Genomic DNA, 18,440 nt, shown 5'->3' on the forward strand with positions numbered 1-18,440 from the left:
TCTATCATACATACTGACAAAAATTAATCCAAAACCTCACATTTTGATTCATACCACCATACAACCTGTTGTCACAAAGTTTCTGTTCAGTTCTTGTGTAATTTGGCATAAATTAACTTTTTGTCCCATGTTCCTTCCCTTAATAATGAGTTGTTTACAACCACCATTTCTGAAGAGACCTTGGCACACAGTATTTTTGCTTCTTCAGAACATGATGTTCAGATGCTGTTAATTTGCTGTAAATAGCTGCAGCAACTATTTTTTCCCCTCCACTTCTACAGTTTTCAGTTTATTGATCGTCCACATAATGGCTCTAGTTTTCTAAAGTCATCAATGTAGCTCATACAGGTTCATAAAGCTTGGGTTTTATTCAATGACTGAAGAAAACAGAATAATGTCATCATGGGCTATGTGCACGTTAAAGTGTCACAATTTTTGCTGCTTACACTGATTTGGTGGTCACAACCAAATCCTAAGCTATGTAGATCTTTTGAATTTCACAAGAAATGTGTGGCTACAAAACGAAATGTGATCATTTATGTAAGCCTCCTTACTAAACCTATGATTGCAAGATAGAAAACCAGGTGAAAAAATTAGATAGAGAGAAAAGGTGAATACATAAATCCACAAGAACGAATTCTAGCTTTGTTTTACACCCTTATGGTATTTACAATAAAGGAGCTGTGTTCGTTGCACTCAAATAGCCCTTAACATGCCAAATGCCACATTTGTCATCTACAGTCACCTGTGTTCATTTTTTTTAAGTTTTGTATTCTTATTAAAACGTAAATTCTCATAGCATTAGCCCCCTGCATATATAAAGAGCCCACACAATCTTGCTCATCATCCCACATTTAATGGGTTGAAGTTTGATTAGCTTAATTCACTGTTAGTTAACAGTTAACACCCATAACTTCCAAAATCAACTTCAAATCAAGGTATGAACTAAATCCACTCTAAAAGAATTTAAGGTGCATTAAAACCCAAAGCCTGTTTGAAATATTTTTAAGCCCCCGTTTTCTTCCTGCTAAGGCTGTACATTATTACTGTTTTAGTAAAATTTAACAAGTAGCAAAATTAGCATTATATTAGCTCAATTGCTAACTGCTTTATTACTTGTATTTAAAAGTACTGTTAAAGTTTTTTTTGCTAGTGTTCTCAAAATAACTTCAACCGGAATGTTCAAATTCAGTTCAGCTTTAATTATTTATTTTATAAAGCCAGTGTATAGAAGTGACCTCATAAGTCAAAGACCCATTATAAGCTTCGGGATTTAGCATACTTAATAGCCAGCTAGCATTAGCTTTGCCCATGTACAGTTTATGGCCATAAATGGTCAACAGCTGTCGCTATCATTAATTGCAGTAATTAAATAACCGTTTTCACTTACTCAAGAAAACACCTGTCAGACAAAATGGTTAACACATTTCTTCTGTGGATACAAGAATGCCAGCACTTTCTGCAAAAGCTTAGGATGCACTCCATTTTCTTATTTTTTGTAAAGAGGAAACAAATCAGCCAAAATAGTCAACTGATGTCACACCGAACAGGAGCTTGGATGGCGAAAGTACTTGAGTTACTTTGACCACCCTTCAAATAAGCTGTGTACAGCTAGTGCAGCTACTTTGAAATATGTAGACCTTATAGCCATTATAAGGTGTTCAGATGTTTATTAGATCCGGAGGTTTTTGTTTTTTTGTTTTTTGTTTTTTGTTTTTGTTGTTTCTTTGTTGTTTAAATCCTCAAATTACTCGTGACTACCCCCCCCCCCCACACCCCCACCCCACACACACATAAAACATATTAAGGATTGTACATTAACATAAAACTGTTGTTGAAATTCACCAGAGAAACACACACACACACACGAAGAGAGGGAGAGTATGCATTGTATGCAAACGGCTACCAAACAGCCATCATCATACAATGAGAACAGGACAAATCAACAATTGACAATGACTAATTGTGTGGATGCTTTAAGCATCCACACTATTGAGTTCCTCTTAGGACTTCCGTACACTTTTTGGCACTTAACTACTTCCACAATTTTCAGCCGATTTTCACCGTTCAAATTTTAAACTATTCTGCTATTTCTGCTAATGTGTGCTATGTCTTTTGGTATTTTTCACTATTATACTTTTTAAAATATTAAGCTTAATTTGTCCCATTGAAATGAATGGGAAACTTCTGCAATTCTGCTAAAATTTGCTTGTTTTTGAAACTTAACTACTTCCTCATATTTTCACGTAGAACAACCATTCAAACTTTAAAATGTTCTGAAATTATTGGGCTATTCAGGTATAAATCAGCTTTTTCAAATCTTTTACCGTTTTACTTTTATGCCTCTTAAAGTTTTCAGTTGCAAAATTGTGATTTTTTTCACAAAATACATGCGTTGTTATGGTTGCTATGCACTTGGATTCCAGTGTGCCACTGAAGGTTTTGCAGTCTTCTCTTCATGTCCGAAAAACTTCTTGCTACTTGCTCAATTTTCACTCAACTTCCACAAATTATACATCAAAACGTAGGTATTTTTGCTGGCTTTCCGAAAATGTCACTATCATTGTTGTGGGATTTATAGAATTTTGGCAAATCTCCTCAGACCAACACAAAGTCGCAAAACTCTCCATAGAAAGTCAATGGAGAGCTTGTTCAAAATCACCGCTTGATTTCTGTAATGAGAGGCATATTCGAATCGTCATATCTCCTTAACGAAGCAAAGTTAAGACATAAGGCTTGTCCCAGTATATCTTCAGACACTCCTGACGCTCACAATTCAAGAATTTCTTTCTCACCTATTACCGTTCTGAAATGAGTTAGACTTGTTTGAGGGTAGGAAATTCGTCCTTCGCTCAGATTTCTTCAGATTTCAAACTCTGGAAATGAACCACTTTTTTCTCTCGTCATATCTTTTTAATGGATTTCCACAGAGACCTGAAAATTTCCATGATTGTTCACCAAAGCCTGCTGTCTCTTACGGTGAAAGAATGATATTGATACTCCAAATAGATTTAGAGTTAGAAAGCGTTGTTTGAGGGCAAGTCAAGGCAGTTTTTGCTTTGCTCTACTCAGTTATGGTGCATTAGAAGTCAAATATCTTTAATAATTCATATTTTAATGATAAATTGTCAACACTTTAAGATTCCCCCATCTCTTCTGAACAAAACGGTGTAAGAATGACCGTTCTAGCCCCTACGGTTAGGAAATTATGGTCATTTGTTTGATTTGTTTCCATTATTTATCCACCGCCCAAATGTTTCACTACGCTACTGCGAAAAGGTAAAAACACAAACACACAATTAGACACTGAGCACTGGATGTGCATGTATGCATGAGCTTTGAAGTTTAAACTTTTTTTTTTTATCATCAACAATTTTTATTTATTTCATTTTAAACTTCAATAACAGAGCTTAAGGATAACTACATAAATAAATAGTTTAAAAAACAAACAAACAAAACAAAGGGAAGTTATCCTATTCTTTCTTCGCACACCAATCCCCACACCACCACTCTGTCATTACTCCTCTGTTCTTCAAGTTACAGAAAGCCAGCTTGTAAAGGGGACCAAATACAATCATATTGAGGCAATTTGTCTAATAAACCATAAGTCACTTTTTCGTAAGACGCCAACTTAGCCATTGTCTTTAGCCACTCTTCATAGGGAGGGGGGTTCTTTTTCCGCCAATGTCTTAGCAGGACCCGTTTGGCCGTAGTAAGAGCCAAAATAATCCATCTTTTTGTATAACTGGAAAAATCTCCATCAGAAAGTTCTGTGGTTATACCAAGTATGGACAGTTTTGGTGAGATACCAAATCTCCTTTTTAAAACACTGAAAATTACCTCCATTATATTTTCCCACCAATCCCGAAGTGCCGAACAGCTCCATAAGATATGTAAAATCGAAGCATTTTGACCATCACATCTCCAACATTCGTCCGTAGAGGCCAGGTTCCATTTATACAATTGTTGCGGTGTTCGATGCCACCTATGGATTATCTTAAGTTGAATAAATCTACTGCCTGTTTCTTTACACATAGTATTAACATTTTGAAAAAATGAATCCCATTCAACTGAAGATATGTCCAATGCCATGTCCTGGGCCCAGTAGCCCTTAACTTTAAGGAGAGGGTCAGCTGACCGTTCTTGCAATAAGTGATAAATCTTAGCGTTGGTACCTTTACCCAAGGGTGATCTTGAGAGCAGGACTTCCACAGGGCTGCCCACAGGACAACTCAAGGGGGTTCCCAGCCACTTCGATAATGAACTATGTATTTGGACATATCTCCAGAATTGATTACGCTGCAACTTATATAACTCTACAATTTTATCAAAGCTTAAAAAACATTTAGTCCCACAGTCAAATAAATCTGATACATTAAGGATGCCTGCTTTACGCCACTGTAACCAGTCAACCGATGTCCCTCCAATCAAAATTCTTTTATTACTCCATAAGGTTGCCGAAGGTGATTTAATAAAGTCCCAGCGACCTGCCCTATGTAATTTAAACCACAATGTCTTTGCAATTATAGGATGGGTAGTTTTATGACTGGTATCAAACAGCTCCCTCCAAGGAGAAATACCGCCATTAACTTCCGTTTCTATATGGGACCAGATGGGTTTAACTGGTGCAGTAGGTAACCAAGCTCTAAGTTGTTTCACGTTCATCACCCAATAATACCATTGGAAATTAGGCAATGAAAAACCTCCTTGTTTTGCACTCGCTTGAAGTTTCTTAATACTTAAACGATGCGGTGAGCTACCCCAAAGAAACTGCCGGATTAAAAAGTCTAGATCTTTGAAATACTTATCTGGAATGTGTAATGGAATATTAGATAAAATATAAAAGATCATGGGTGCAGTCATCATCTTAATACAACTAATTTTACCCCATATTGTGAGACGTACTCTGGACCATCTACCAAATTCCATTTTTATTCTTTCAAACATTGGCTCCATATTTGCTCGAACCATCTTAGTGTAATCCGAGGTAATTTGTATCCCCAAATACCTCAAACCATTCACGGACCACCGAAACTCCCACTGTTTAAATAAAGTATGGGGGCAGTGTCCTGACTTAGGCATTGCCTCTGATTTATCCCAGTTGACGCGATACCCTGAAAGCAGCGTAAAGCTTTCTATACATTCTAATAGGGCTGGAATTGACTTCCCAGGCTGGGTCATGAGTAACAACATATCATCTGCATATAATAGAAGCTTATGTTGACTATTACCCATCGAAATTTCAAATATATTTACATTATTTCTCAGTTTTTGTGCCAAAGGCTCTATAGCAATTACAAAAAGACCGGGGCTAAGGGGACAGCCCCGTCTTGTGGATCTCTGTAAAAGGAATAGGTCTGATATGAGCCCATTCGTCAATACTCGCGCTGAAGGCGAATCATATAATATCTTTATCCACCTAATAAAATTGTCACCAAAACCAAACTTTTATAATGTCTTAAACAGATAATCCCACTCAACACAATCAAAAGCTTTTGCAGCATCCAGCGATAGGGCCACTGTTGGATATACTGAATCATATACAGAATTTTGCAAATTAACCAACCGCCTAATATTATCTGAACCATAGCGGTTTGGAACAAAACCAGATTGGTCTGCATTAATTATTTTCACCATTACTACTTTTAATCGACCCGCTAAGACCTTTGCCAAGATTTTTTGGTCAGAATTCAGCAAAAATATGGGGCGGTAACCACTTGGGTCTAAAGGGTCTTTCCCAGTTTTAGGAATAAATGTTATAAGTCCAGAGTGCATTGACTGAGGTAATGAGCCTACTTTGAACGCCTCATTATAAACATCGAGCAACAGGGGACTTAACATATCCTCAAATGCTCTATAGAAATCCAATGGTAACCCATCTAATCCTGGAGCTTTATTAAGTGGCATACTGTTAATTGCACGGGTAATCTCCTCCACTGTAATTGGAGCATCTATAATCTGCTGGTCAGTAGTAGAAAGCTGTGGCAGGTTTAAATCAGTAAAGAATGCTTCGAATTTCTGTTCATCTAAACTCCCTTGTGTAGAATAAAGATTATTGTAAAAGGCCCTGAATCCATCATTTATATGTCTAATAGAAGTTGAAATAACCCCATCTGATTGTCGTATGCCTGGGATATGGTTCATACCGTCTTTCTGTTTAAGACGGTATGCTAATAAACGACTCGGCTTTTCTCCCATTTCCCAATATGCTTGATTAATGCGAAATAAAGCGTATTCTGCCTTTCTGTTGTACAGTACATTCAACTTATATTTAACTTTAACGATTTTATTCAACGTAACTCTGTCTTTTGTATGGGAATGTACTGCCTCAAGTGCCTTTAATTTGGCTTCTAACGTAATGATATTCTTGTTAGCTGCCTTCTTTTTAAAGGAAGCGTAAGAAATTATCCTCCCCCTTAAGTATGCCTTCATAGCATCCCACCAAGTAGCCAATGTAGTGTCCTCTCGCTTATTTGTCTGTTTGTAAAATTGTATTTCATCTCTTATCAATTTAATAAACCCAGAGTCTTTAATTAAGGACACATTTAAATGCCATCTGCGGCTTTGAGGAATCTGTAAAATATTTCCAAGACATAGAAAAATTGGCACATGGTCCGAGATTACTATATTACCAACACTTGAATCTATAGAGTTATTCACTAAGGCTTCAGAAATAAGAAAGTAGTCGATTCTAGTATAAACATTATGAGGCGGAGAGTAAAAGGAATATTCCCTGCCTTCTGGATGCATTGTCCGCCAAATATCATTCAGACCTAAATCTGAGGTCATCTGCCTTATGGCAACTACAGATCTACTCTCTGTGCCTCTCCTAGGAAGTGATCTATCTAGGTCTTGATCCAGTATTTGATTAAAATCTCCTCCTACCACTATTTGTGCACCTTCTAATTCCAAAAGATACTGTGACAGGTTATGAAAAAAGGCGAGTATGTCCGCATTAGGTGCATAGATATTGCATAAAATTATTGGTGTGTCCAGTAGCTGTCCATAAACCAATATAAATCTACCTTCCTTATCTGTTATTAATTTTGTTTCAGTAAAGCTAACTGCTTTATGAATCAGAACCGACACTCCCCTACTTTTACCAGTTCCAGGACTGGAAAAGACTTTACCTACCAAGGAACATTTAAGTTTTAAGGCTTCTGACTTGCACATGTGCATTTCTTGAATAAAGGCTATATCAACTCTTGATAACTTTAGATATGTTAACATTTTCTTCCTCTTAATCCCGTTATTCAACCCCTTAACATTCCAGCTGGCTATTTTGAAATCTGTCTGTCTATCCATGTTATATGTTGTCTCCTTGACCTGGAGACAACATAAGATGACACCGCCATGGACCTCAACCAGCAGGCTTTGTGTTACCTGTTTCTTTATACAGGAGCATGTAGGGGTGGACTGCCTTTTTATTTGATTACCCTTTTCTCATGTTTTTGTTAGTTAGGGACATTTTGGGGGACTTATACTCTTACTTGTTAAACACATGCTCCCATCCACTCTCTTGGTCCAGAAGCTCCATAATCCAAGTGTCCCAACTCAGGTCTGATGGCATGTTTTCAGTGGTGTTTTTAACCTCTTGGGAACTTTCACTACATTCCTTACTTGATGCAGAAAGAAGAAACGAGTCAGGGATGCATAGCAAGCACAACAAGACACCAGCAGTCCAGACCTTTCACCAACTGAAGACATTTGCAGAACCATAAAACATGACAGAGAAGAGCTGGGACTATGTGAAAGGGTGAAGTGCTGCAGTAAAGTTGCAATGGTCCTATCTTTTATACAGTCTATGGTTCACTCTATTAAGATGTGATTATTTCCAAGGCCCATTTAGTTTTAGTTAGCTGAAGCTAAACCAGAAGTTAAAACGAGATGGTGAAAAACATTTTTAGTTAATGTTACGACTGTTGTTGTAATGTTGTCTCATATGTAAATCTGAGTGTGCAGGTGCCTTTCCGTGATTGGTGCATCCATGGGACGGCCCATACAGATTGGCTCATGACCTGGAGACAACATATAAGATGACACCGCCATGGACCTCAACCGGCAGGCTTTGTGTTACCTGTTTCTTTATACAGGAGCATGTAGGGGTGGACTGCCTTTTTATTTGATTACCCTTTTCTCATGTTTTTGTTAGTTAGGGAGATAAGACATTGTCATTTGGTTTTATTCTTTTCATAAATAAGTTTTGTACATCCTTTAGATACGGTCCCTTTTGTTTGTTGTTTTGGGGTCCACCCCGAAGCTATAGTTCGCTCCTTTCCTTTGTTAGAATTCAATCACTGTAAATAAATCACCATCAAAATTGTACTGGTTGTGTGATGTGCTGCTTGGGGTCAGACAGGGGTGGATCACCCTTATATTATGGTCTGGCCACCCCTAGAATGGCCATAACACTAACTAAAATGAAAATTAAAACTAGACTTATAACTGGCTGGCTGGTGTCCTTACCAGTGACCTTGGGTCTGAACTGTGGGCTCCTCTTTCCAGGTGTTCGTACTGCCTGAGTGGGACCAAGATGTGCCGTCTTGCCTCTTTTGGGTTTTCTGCATGTTTCTGGCTCAACATGCAAGTATCCACTTCTTGACGTTCGCTGTTGGTTGCAGCCACTTGAGGTTTTTGGGCTCATTTGGGTTCTCAACACTGGGTGACTTTGATGGGAGTGAAAGCATCCTCACAACATAAATCACCACACTACCTGCTTTTGTTTCAGATTTTTTCTTTATCCTTGTTAACATGTTTGGGTACTGGGTTTGCCTGTAATGCATTTTGTGCTCCAAAAGCTGTTATTTTGTGCAGCTGTGCTCCAAAAGCTGTTAGCATGACCTTTCTTATCATTAGATTGTGCCACACCAGCACCTGAGAGAAAAGCTTTGAGTTTGATTTTGTGTTTTGCAGGCACTCAGGAGAATAAGTCATGATGTTTCTTGTGTTTGTCATGTTAGTATCTCAGTGCTTGTCAATCACCAGTCAACAGTGTCACCACTGTGAACAACATCCTGCGACCGTTTGAGCCAAAACCTTCGAGAAGTCCCTGCAGCCGCTTCAAAACTCATCACTGAGCTCGATCTCTCTTTTAACACGCTGGAGACAACAATGAAAGATGACTTTCTTTCATATGCTGCTTTGAGGGCTTTATTCGTGAACAACAACAGAATCAAAACCATCCATGAAGAGACATTTCACCCGCTGATTAATTTGGAGAAACTGGACTTCCACAAACCAGTTGGAGACTTTGTCTTCTGGATGGTTTCAGAACCTGATTTCTCTCCACTATTTCAATCTTTTGGGAAACAAATATACAACACTGGGTCCGGGAAACCTTTTCCTGCCACTGAGGAGCTTGAAGACCCTCCATTTTTGAGGAGCTTTCCTTCAGTCTGTCAGTGAAAGGGATTTTTTTTTTAACCTTGAAACTGCCGTGACCCTGTCCAAAGACCAACTGGCCGGGTCAGTCATGGATATTCACAAATACCCCATAGTACTGGTGGAAAAGAAATATCGGGGGAAAATGCAAAGAGTAACAGCTGCGGTTAGCTGACGGCCATCATACCCCTTAAATCTGAAAACTGATTGATCGGGGTTTAGTAGCTCAATAGGACAGTATGTAGGCCTGCACACACCACCAACAGGGACACGTGGCGTTTGGGTTGCCCGTTCCAGCAATTCGCTACACAGAAGATAATGGCATTATGCAACTGGCCCTTTGATCAAATGATGAGAGCTGAGAGTCAAATAGTGCGCCCTGACATAGCACTGACATTTCCACATGTTGTAACGAGTAGGGACAGACCATGTTCAGTGTGTCGAGAGCATAGAGCCGCTGTATCTGTGCGCACCACCATCTTGCATTTTTTGCATGTTTGGATGTGCGCCGATGGTGTGCGTCCAGTGGTGTCAGCTGGTGAACCAGCTGGTCATTCAAAAAGCGCCTTTATGCCCCTCACCATTAATGGAGGTCCCATTTGAGCGCATTGGCATGGACCTCATTTTATCGATGAGAAAAAGAAAGTCTTTAGTTCAGCTGTTGTTAACTGATCTTGACTTTGTTGATTAAACGTTGCAAACCTGCCTGCAGTGTGTCCTGTACATGAGGTCATTTAGTACACCACAGCACGGTGAGTTTTTTGAGCTGATGAAGTTCAGCCAAAACAGGAAACATGCAGCAGGAGACAGTAACTTGTTAAAATGTTATAAAAGGTACAATTAAAGATTTTCACCCTTTAATTGATCCAAGGATAAATGTCTAATTTGGTCAAAATTTTATAAGCCATTTCTGGAGAGACTGCAGTGGAAATGTTGTCACTTTTGGACTTTGCTACCTGCAGCTAAACATTTGCAGCTAAATCATTTATTTAAAAGCAGAAGCTGCAACTGATCGAGGGTATATTTGTCTGAAAACTTAAACTGAACTCCAAGGGTACCATTGCTCCAGCTTACCATCTTTACCTGAGTGAATCAGTTTGTTGAACAATCTAAATGATTCAGAAACTTCTGTGACATCAACTTAACTAAGGCTCATTACAAATTTCACAAAACACTGCTGAATACTTTTAATATTTTTTTATTAGTTATTTTTGTTTTTGTTGTTATTTTGATTTTAATAAAACAAAAAAAATAAAGAATTAAATAATTTCTTTATTTTTTTAATTTAATTTATTTTACAAATAAATTAATAATAATATTAATAATAATAACAACAAATTAGTGATGTCAGCGTTAACGTCATTAGTTAAAATGACGTTAACGCTGACAGCACTAATTTGTTGTTCCCAGAGAGCAAGCCAAACACTGGTCCAGAAAAGGACGATCTCTAGTAGTGGTGCACTACTAGTAGATTTTGTTTTAACCTCCTAGGACCTGGTGTCCACATATGTGGACATAACATTTTGGGTTGTCTAGACCAAAATACAAAATTTTGCTCTTCAAAAACCTGATATCCACTTATGAGGGAGGACATTACACTGCCACTGTTCAATCGAAATTTAAAATGAACGTCCTCATATGTGGATCTCATTGTTTTGAGAAACAAAAAAAAGATAGTCCGAATCTGATGTCTTTGTTTTTACATCGATCAGGTCCCAATCAACCCAAATGGCACAGAGAAATTAAAAATGCATGCCATGAAAGAGTTCAGGTCTTAGGATGTTAAAAATGTCCCTGCTGATGAGACCAGTGAATGTGGGGCGACGGTGGCAAGAAAAAACTCCCTCCTGGAGGAAGAAATCTTGGGAGGAACCAGGCTCTCTGGGAGGACCCTTCCTCCTGAGGGCAATACTTACCAGTACTTGTCCTCCAGTGTGCGATGGTGGGCTGGGACGACTGCTTTTCCTTCTCAGCATGATGATGACCTTAACTTCCTTCCTTCCTTCCATTTCCTGTTTCAGAACTGAGAATGAAGACAAAACTGGTTAACAAGGTAACAGGACATTTAAAAATTCTCTCACTTCAGGATGAGATGCTGTGTCTTCTTACGTTTCTCTTGTAAAACAGGATGTAGGCCGAGTGCTGCTGTTCCTCACAAGCTGCAGATCCAGTTGTGTGGAGCACCTGTGCGTCATTATAGGTGAGCCAGCGATCTGATGTCGAGTGCTGACTCTCCTCAGGATGGACAGAACTACAGATGTAGTGTCCTGAAATCACATTAAGACAAATGAATCCAACTTCTGGAAGTCAACTGATTCAAGCAAACAGTGATTTTGACTTAGTGCTTCTTAGAACATCAAAAGCTTTTGTGTGTGAGTCCTTCACTGAAAAGTAGCAAGTTTTCATTTTCTGTTTGTAACAAGTCTGTTGTTTTACCTGACTCTGTGCCTCCATAATGACTGATGATGCTGACAAGACTGTAACAGCCACCACCCTGAGAAGGAACAAATCCAAAGAGTGTTAGTTTCATAAAGTCTCACATCAGTGCCATAATTAAGCTGATTTGCTGAGGCTACGTCCACACGAATGCGTTTTCGTTTGAAAACACATCGTTTTCTCTCCGCTTTGACCTCCCGTCCACACTGAGACGGCGTTTTCCTCAAGGAAAAACACAGCATCTTGAAAACGCTCTCGAAAACGCATACATTTGAAAACGGAGCTGTCCCGTCGCAGTGTGGACACTCGAAAATGCAGACTTTCTAAAACGATGACGCATTTTAGTCATGTGATGCAGTCATGTGAGCAATTAAACAAAGATAGCCGAGTGCATTATACAGCAGTTGTTTTGATTGCTCTCAACTTTGACAGCCCTAAAAAAGATTAATATCAGTTTGTACATGCTCCGGATAGCTTTTCTTCAAATTCTGTAATTCTCACTCACTTTTGCGCATGCGCAGGACTGGAACGTAAGCGTTTTCGGCCGTTTCAATGCAGACGCACAACTATTTGAAAATGACTGAAAACGCTAGTGTGGACACGGAGTTTTCAAATCTATCCGGGCTAGTGTGGACGTAGCCTGAGACGTTCTGCAGTCTGTTTTTACCTGATTGGATGGCACCACCAAGTCCCTCTGCAGCCTGACGGGGTCATCCACCTTCTGAATCTTGTAGGTTTGTGTAAAGCCAAACCTCTTCAGATGCAAGATCAGAACTCTGGCAGAAAAGAAAAAAAACACAAACAAGGTAGAAAATAAGAAGAATGAGTGTCAAACACAAACAGAAGATGGGAGAAAACGACTGCTCAAGTATTGTCTCGAAAAACTCTGATATTTGATGCGCCACAGTTTGGAAACCTGGTCAGTCGATCAATTCTGATGTGACCTTACTCACCTTGGCAGTGTATCAAAAGACGACTTCAGTTCTGAGGCCGTCCCTCCACAATCACAGCGAAATTCTATTTCTTGTTCCTGAACAACAGCACAGAGAAAACAGGCTTTATGGTAGAAAGAAATCTCAACATATGCACACACACATACACACAAACACTAACACTAACAAAAAAGGTGTGTTAAGATCGCTGACACTACAACTCTATTGGAATTTGTGATCTTACCTTCAAGTATGTCTCTAACATGTTTATAACAGACCCCTCTGGAACCAGGTCAAGAGACAAGCTGGTGAATTCCTCTTGCTGTGATGATTGGTGACCGCAGCTACACATTTCAGGAGTAACGTAGTTAAAGTAAAGATCAGGTAGGTGGAAAAGAGGTATATGAAAATATTGCAACCAGCTCTGCGTTTCTGAAAGACAGGCTTACCTCTTGCATGTCCTCATGTTTTCCATTTTAAAAATGTGATGGTCTTCTACTGGGCAGGTATAACTTTGGCCCAGGAGAGCTGCGTTCCTCTCCAGGTGAGGTGCGAGCCTTTTGACCTCATTGAGGAACAATGTTAGGAATTCATGAGCGTCCTGAAAGAAAAGCAGAGAGATTTAAAACAGTACATCAAAATCAGAAGGTAAAGCAAAAAACGAAATGTCCAAATAGCTGACGCACTTTCTGTGCACTGCCGGTGTATTCAGGAGCTTGATTGCTGAATGCCTTCTTAAAAGCTCTTAGGTGGTGATCTTTAAGGCCATAATCTGTTGACTCATGACAGTCCCTGACATCAATGAGCCTTCTGTAGAAAGGAAAGGGTAAACAGACATTTCTGCTGTTAGATCTCTTTGTTCTTCAGGTTTTTGAAGAAAGTAGAAGGTTGACGTAGCGCACCTTAAGAGCTGAGCTTCTGGATCTGTGCTCCACAAAACCTCCTGACGCCCGATGTCTCTTATGAACTCCTCAATGTTGAGGAGGCTCTGCAGGCAGGAGTTCATGTAGCAGGTGTTTCCGATGTTTGGAAACCTGACACACACGCACAACGTTTACAGTATCAGTGTAAAAGAATTTATTTTCTCCACTTTGACAAAGTGAGCTTTGGTCTTTGTGCACCACGTGTACTCACCCGAAGCAGTCTGTAGTCTCAGTTTGACTTTCTATTATTTTTCCACCGCATGCTACACTGCTCCAAAAAGGTAAAAACACGAACACAAAATTAGGAAAGATGTCAGGATGCTGAGCAGTGTATGTGCATGTATGCATGAGCTTTGAAGTTGAAACATTTTGGAGGACGTCTTTCTCTTACCTGTTAAACACATGCTCCCATCCACTCTCTTGGTCCAGAAGCTCCATAATCCAAGTGTCCCAACTCAGGTCTGCTGGGATCTTTTCCGTGGTGCTTCTTACCTGATATATATATAGGACATAGCTGTGTGCCTCATTGCTCTTAATTGCTCTCATTTAAATGCTTGATGACAGTGACTCTTTCCATAAAACATACCTTCCCGGATTTAAAAAGAGACCAGCGAGACCTTTTTTGTGTCTTCACAGTGTTGCTCTCTGCCTCTGCATCGCTGTCAGTTTGCTGCAGAGGACGAACAAACATAATGTTATTAAAAAAGTAAAGTCACTTAAAATTAACAAGTACAATTTAAAGAGAATGTGCATTTCATATGTTTTGTGTAAAAGCAAACCGAGGAACAGCAGAAGAAGTGTCTCCATTTTCTCTTCTTTTGACCATTTTCAGGGTTAGCTGGTGTGGCAGCAACAGAAGCATCCGGGATGCTGATGAGGACAAAAGTGTAAATGTTGTGGAAATTTATAAGAAGGAGTACATTTTGCTAATACAGATTGCTAATAAAAATGAATAACTGTAATGGAATACCAACATGAACAAAATCATGTATTTTATACATTTACACTCTACATTTTCAAACGCTAATCTCTGCATCCATATAAATAATAGACAAGACTAGAAGTAGTAAAAAAGATGCAAATACACAAGGTGGAAGAAAAATGCCAATAAAAGGGAAATAAAAGAGCTCCAACTAAACCACTGCTATAAATATCTCCAGCAGCATTAAAGAGTGGCGCATTTCTTTACCTCTGATGAGACGTAGAAGGAATTTCCTTCTCTGCCACGTTTTGTTTGTGTAATTTCTGTTTAGAAACAAGAAAACCAACATCAGTAATGGCATAAAACAAACATACCAAGTGGGTCTCTCCATGAAAAGTGTCCAGTTAGAAAATTTGGTATTATTTCATATTATTTATCACTTTAGTGAGCTGTCAGCTCATGAAGCAGATATATAGGAATATCTTTAAATAAAATAAAAACAATTTATTCATGCTTTAAATTGAGTTTTAAAGTTTGTCCTATGAGATACAAAATCCTTCACTTGGTTCTGATCAAAATTCAGTTTTTACAGAAATCATCCATGAAGCTTCAAAAATGCTTATTCACCATAAAAAATATTTAGAGAAACATCCTGCAAGTCTCTTCGAACTTACCTTTCTGTGAAAAAAAACGTTTAAACATCTTTGAACTTAATTTGAGGACATAGCTGTGTGCTAAATTGCTCTTAATTCTTCTCATTTAACTGTGATGAGTAAATGCTTGATGACAGTGACTCTTTCCATAAAACATACCTTCCAGAATTTAAAAAGAAACCAGCGACACTTTTTTTGTGTCTTCACAGTGTTGCTCTCTGCCTCTGCATCGCTGTCAGTTTGCTGCAGAGGACGAACAAACATACGTTTATTAAAAAAGTAAAGTCACTTTAAATTAACAAGTGCAATTTAAAGAGAATGTGCATTTCATATGTTTTGTGTAAAAGCAAACCGAGGAACAGCAGAGGTGTCTCCATTTTCTCTTCTTCTTTTGAACATTTTCAGCAACAGAAGCATCCGGGATGCTGATGAGGACAAAAGTGTAAATGTTATTTTTCAAAGTGGAAATTTTTAACAAGAAGTACATGCTGGAGATTGCAAATAAAAATGAATAACTGTAATGGAACAAAATCATGTATTTTGTACATTTACACTCTACATTTTCAAACGCTAATCTCTGAATCAATATAAATTATAGACAAGACTAGAAGTAGTAAAAAAGATGTAAATACAAAACACCAATAAAAGGGAAATAAAAGAGCTCCAACTAAAGCACTGCTATAAATATCTCCAGCAGCATTAAAGAGTGGCGCATTTCTTTACCTCTGATGAGACGTAGAAGGAATTTCCTTCTCTGCCACGTTTTGTTTGTGTGATTTCTGTTTAGAAACAAGAAAACCAACATCAGTAATGGCATAAAACAAAGTATATGGTATGAAAATACAAAATCCTTCATTTGGATTCAAAATTCAGTTTTTACAGAAATCATCCAAGAAGCTTCCTTAAAAGTTTCAAAAATGCTTGTTTACCATAAGAAAATATTCAGAGAAATGTGCTGCGAGTCTCTTCAAACTTACCTTTCTGTGAAAAAGAAGTTTAAACATCTTTGGACTTAATGCGATCGCAGCGAAAATCTCCTCAGCTTTGCAAAAGTTCAACTGAAAACAAGCAGTCAAAGGTTGTATATTTATAAACTTTCAGCATAGAATGTTCATACCCTGAACAGCAAACATCATCATTATGATGTATGGGGCTAATTTGCATATTTTGGAATGTATGCTCATTTGAACTGTGTGGTACTCGTCTCCAAGCAACTGCTACAAAAACAGGTCAAGTCAAGTGGCTTTTATTGTCATTTTAACCACGTGCAGAGGTACTGTACAGAGTGAAATGAGACAGCGTTCCTCCGAGACCCTGGTGCTATATATGACATATACGGACAAACCCAGGACTACATAAAGTGCAGTGTGCATAAACTGCAAAAATAAACAAGACAAAACAGTGCAAAACTAGACAGAACAGGACGATACAGACACAAGACAATGGAAATGTGCAAAATGCTGAGTATTGTGCAAAAGTAACTTGGTGTCTGTATGTATGTGTGTGTGTGTGAGATACTGCAGATAAGTGCTTGGTAGTGACGTGTGTGAAGGTGTGCGTGTGCCAGTGCAGTCACTGAGTGTTCAGGGGTCTGACGGCTTGTGGGAAGAAACTTTTCCGTAGTTTGGTAGCGAGGGCCCGGATGTTCTGGGACCTCTTTCCAGAAGGCAGCAGGGTGAAGAGTGTGTTTGAAGGCTGTGTGGGGTCCTCCAGCAAGCGGGTGTTATAAGGAGGGGAGAGGGGCTCCAATGATCTTCTCAGCTGCTCTCACAATCCGTTGTAGGGTACTGCGATCCAATGCGCTGCAGTTACCATACCAGACAGTGATGCAGCTACTTAGGATGCTCTCGTTAGTCCCACTGTAAAAGGTGGTGAGAATGGATGGTGGGAGATGGGCTTTCCTCAGCTTCTGCATGAAGTAGAGACGCTGCTGGGCCTTCTTGGTTATGGAGCTGGTGTTGAGGGAGCAGGAGAGGTTCTCCGCCAGGTGGACACCAAGAAATCTGGTCCTCTTCTTGACGACCTCCACAGAGGATCCATTGATCTTAAGTGGGCAGTGATCCCACTGTGCTCTCCTGAAGTCAACAATCTCTTTTGTTTTGTCCACGTTCAGAGACAGGTTGTTGACTCTACACCTCTACAGATGGCCCGCAGTGCAACCCTTCAGCTTCCTAGTAGATGCACCTATATACAAATTTAAAGACCTAGGAGACTTACGTCTCGTCACAGAGTTGTAGCATTCACAACATTTTCAGAAAACTTGACCTTTGAACTTGAGGTCAAGGTCACTGATATTCAAACTGACCCCAGAACTTTAGTAGATGCACCAATGGCATCAATTCAAAATCCTGCCCCTCGTTCTCGAATTATTGTCTTGACCAAGCTGAGTATGCAATTATGAAACAATCATTTTCCATTTTTATTTCACTATCTGTAACTAAGACAAATAAACAGTATTTGGGACACAAGTCACTATTAAAGTGGTTAGTGAGACTCCACATCTGATAACAGTATAACACACTGCTTATTTATGTAAAATTGTCATCAATAAATGTGTTCAAAACAGAAGCTACACTGGCTTTAAAAGTTTTTGTTAACTCTGACTACCTGTCTGCTCTTACCTGTTTCTTTTGCTCTCTGCTGTCTTCATCCTCCATCCAACTCTACAGCTATTGTTAGGGATGACATGATGAAACTGAAGGGTGTCTGGGCACTGAAAAAAGAAGAGAGATTGGATTAGGCTGCAGCTGGCGTGCCATTCTCTCACTTCAGGATGAGATGCTGTGTCTTCTTACGTTTCTCTTGTAAAACAGGATGTAGGCTGAGTGCTGCTGTTCCTCACAAGCTGCAGATCCAGTTGTGTGCAGCACCTGTGCGTCATTATAGGTGAGCCAAGGATCTGATGTAGAGTGTGGACTCTCCTCAGGATGGACAGAACTACAGATGCAGCAGCTGTTTCCGATGTATGGAAACCTGACACACAAACACAAAGTTTACAGTATCAGTGTAAAATAATTCATTTTGTCCAGGTTGAGAAGGTGAGCTTTGGTCCTTGTGCACCACGTGTACTCACCTGAAGCCGTCTGTAGTCTGAATTTTATTTTCCATTATTTATCCACCGCCCAAATGTTTCACTACGCTACTGCGAAAAGGTAAAAACACAAACACACAATTAGACACTGAGCACTGGATG

The 18,440-nt window shown here is 39.2% G+C and overlaps 1 protein-coding gene across 5 annotated transcripts; it reads right to left on the reverse strand.

The window, feature by feature from the left end:
* Positions 1-10,759: 10,759 nt before the first annotated feature.
* LOC146384941 (ubiquitin carboxyl-terminal hydrolase 37-like) lies at positions 10,760-18,440 on the reverse strand. 5 transcript variants are annotated; one of them, XM_084930415.1, is made up of 18 exons: positions 18,321-18,415; positions 18,043-18,220; positions 17,869-17,953; positions 15,971-16,305; positions 15,407-15,672; positions 14,862-14,917; positions 14,452-14,542; positions 14,064-14,342; positions 13,884-13,940; positions 13,652-13,783; positions 13,436-13,559; positions 13,199-13,350; positions 12,994-13,093; positions 12,771-12,847; positions 12,485-12,593; positions 11,818-11,875; positions 11,491-11,648; positions 10,760-11,404 (listed from the first exon to the last, which is right to left on the reverse strand). In XM_084930415.1, exons 8-18 carry the CDS (start codon positions 14,216-14,218, stop codon positions 11,399-11,401), a joined length of 1,128 nt encoding a protein of 375 aa, XP_084786541.1. In that variant the 5' UTR covers positions 14,219-14,342; positions 14,452-14,542; positions 14,862-14,917; positions 15,407-15,672; positions 15,971-16,305; positions 17,869-17,953; positions 18,043-18,220; positions 18,321-18,415; the 3' UTR covers positions 10,760-11,398. The 5 variants fall into 5 exon arrangements, with proteins under 5 accessions (XP_084786541.1, XP_084786538.1, XP_084786543.1 ...); XM_084930412.1 differs by having other exon boundaries at positions 15,407-15,490; positions 15,600-16,305; XM_084930417.1 differs by having other exon boundaries at positions 15,407-15,490; positions 15,600-16,305; positions 17,869-17,960.

The sequence above is a fragment of the Perissodus microlepis genome, chromosome 6 (genome assembly GCF_051167445.1).
Source record: "Perissodus microlepis isolate ML-2025 ecotype Zambia chromosome 6, ASM5116744v1, whole genome shotgun sequence".
In the NCBI taxonomy this organism is placed as follows: Eukaryota; Metazoa; Chordata; class Actinopteri; order Cichliformes; family Cichlidae; genus Perissodus; species Perissodus microlepis.

Bases quoted from the DNA above. Each gene is read 5' to 3' on its own strand.
- LOC146384941 (XM_084930413.1), bottom strand. From the start codon at position 14,218: ATGAGAGCAATTAAGAGCAATGAGGCACACAGCTATGTCCTATATATA. The intron at 13,784-13,883 runs GTGAGTACACGT...CGTGTGTGTCAG, and splicing joins GAGACTACAGACTGCTTCGG to GTTTCCAAACATCGGAAACA. The intron at 13,560-13,651 runs GTGCGCTACGTC...TCCTTTCTACAG, and splicing joins CCAGAAGCTCAGCTCTTAAG to AAGGCTCATTGATGTCAGGG.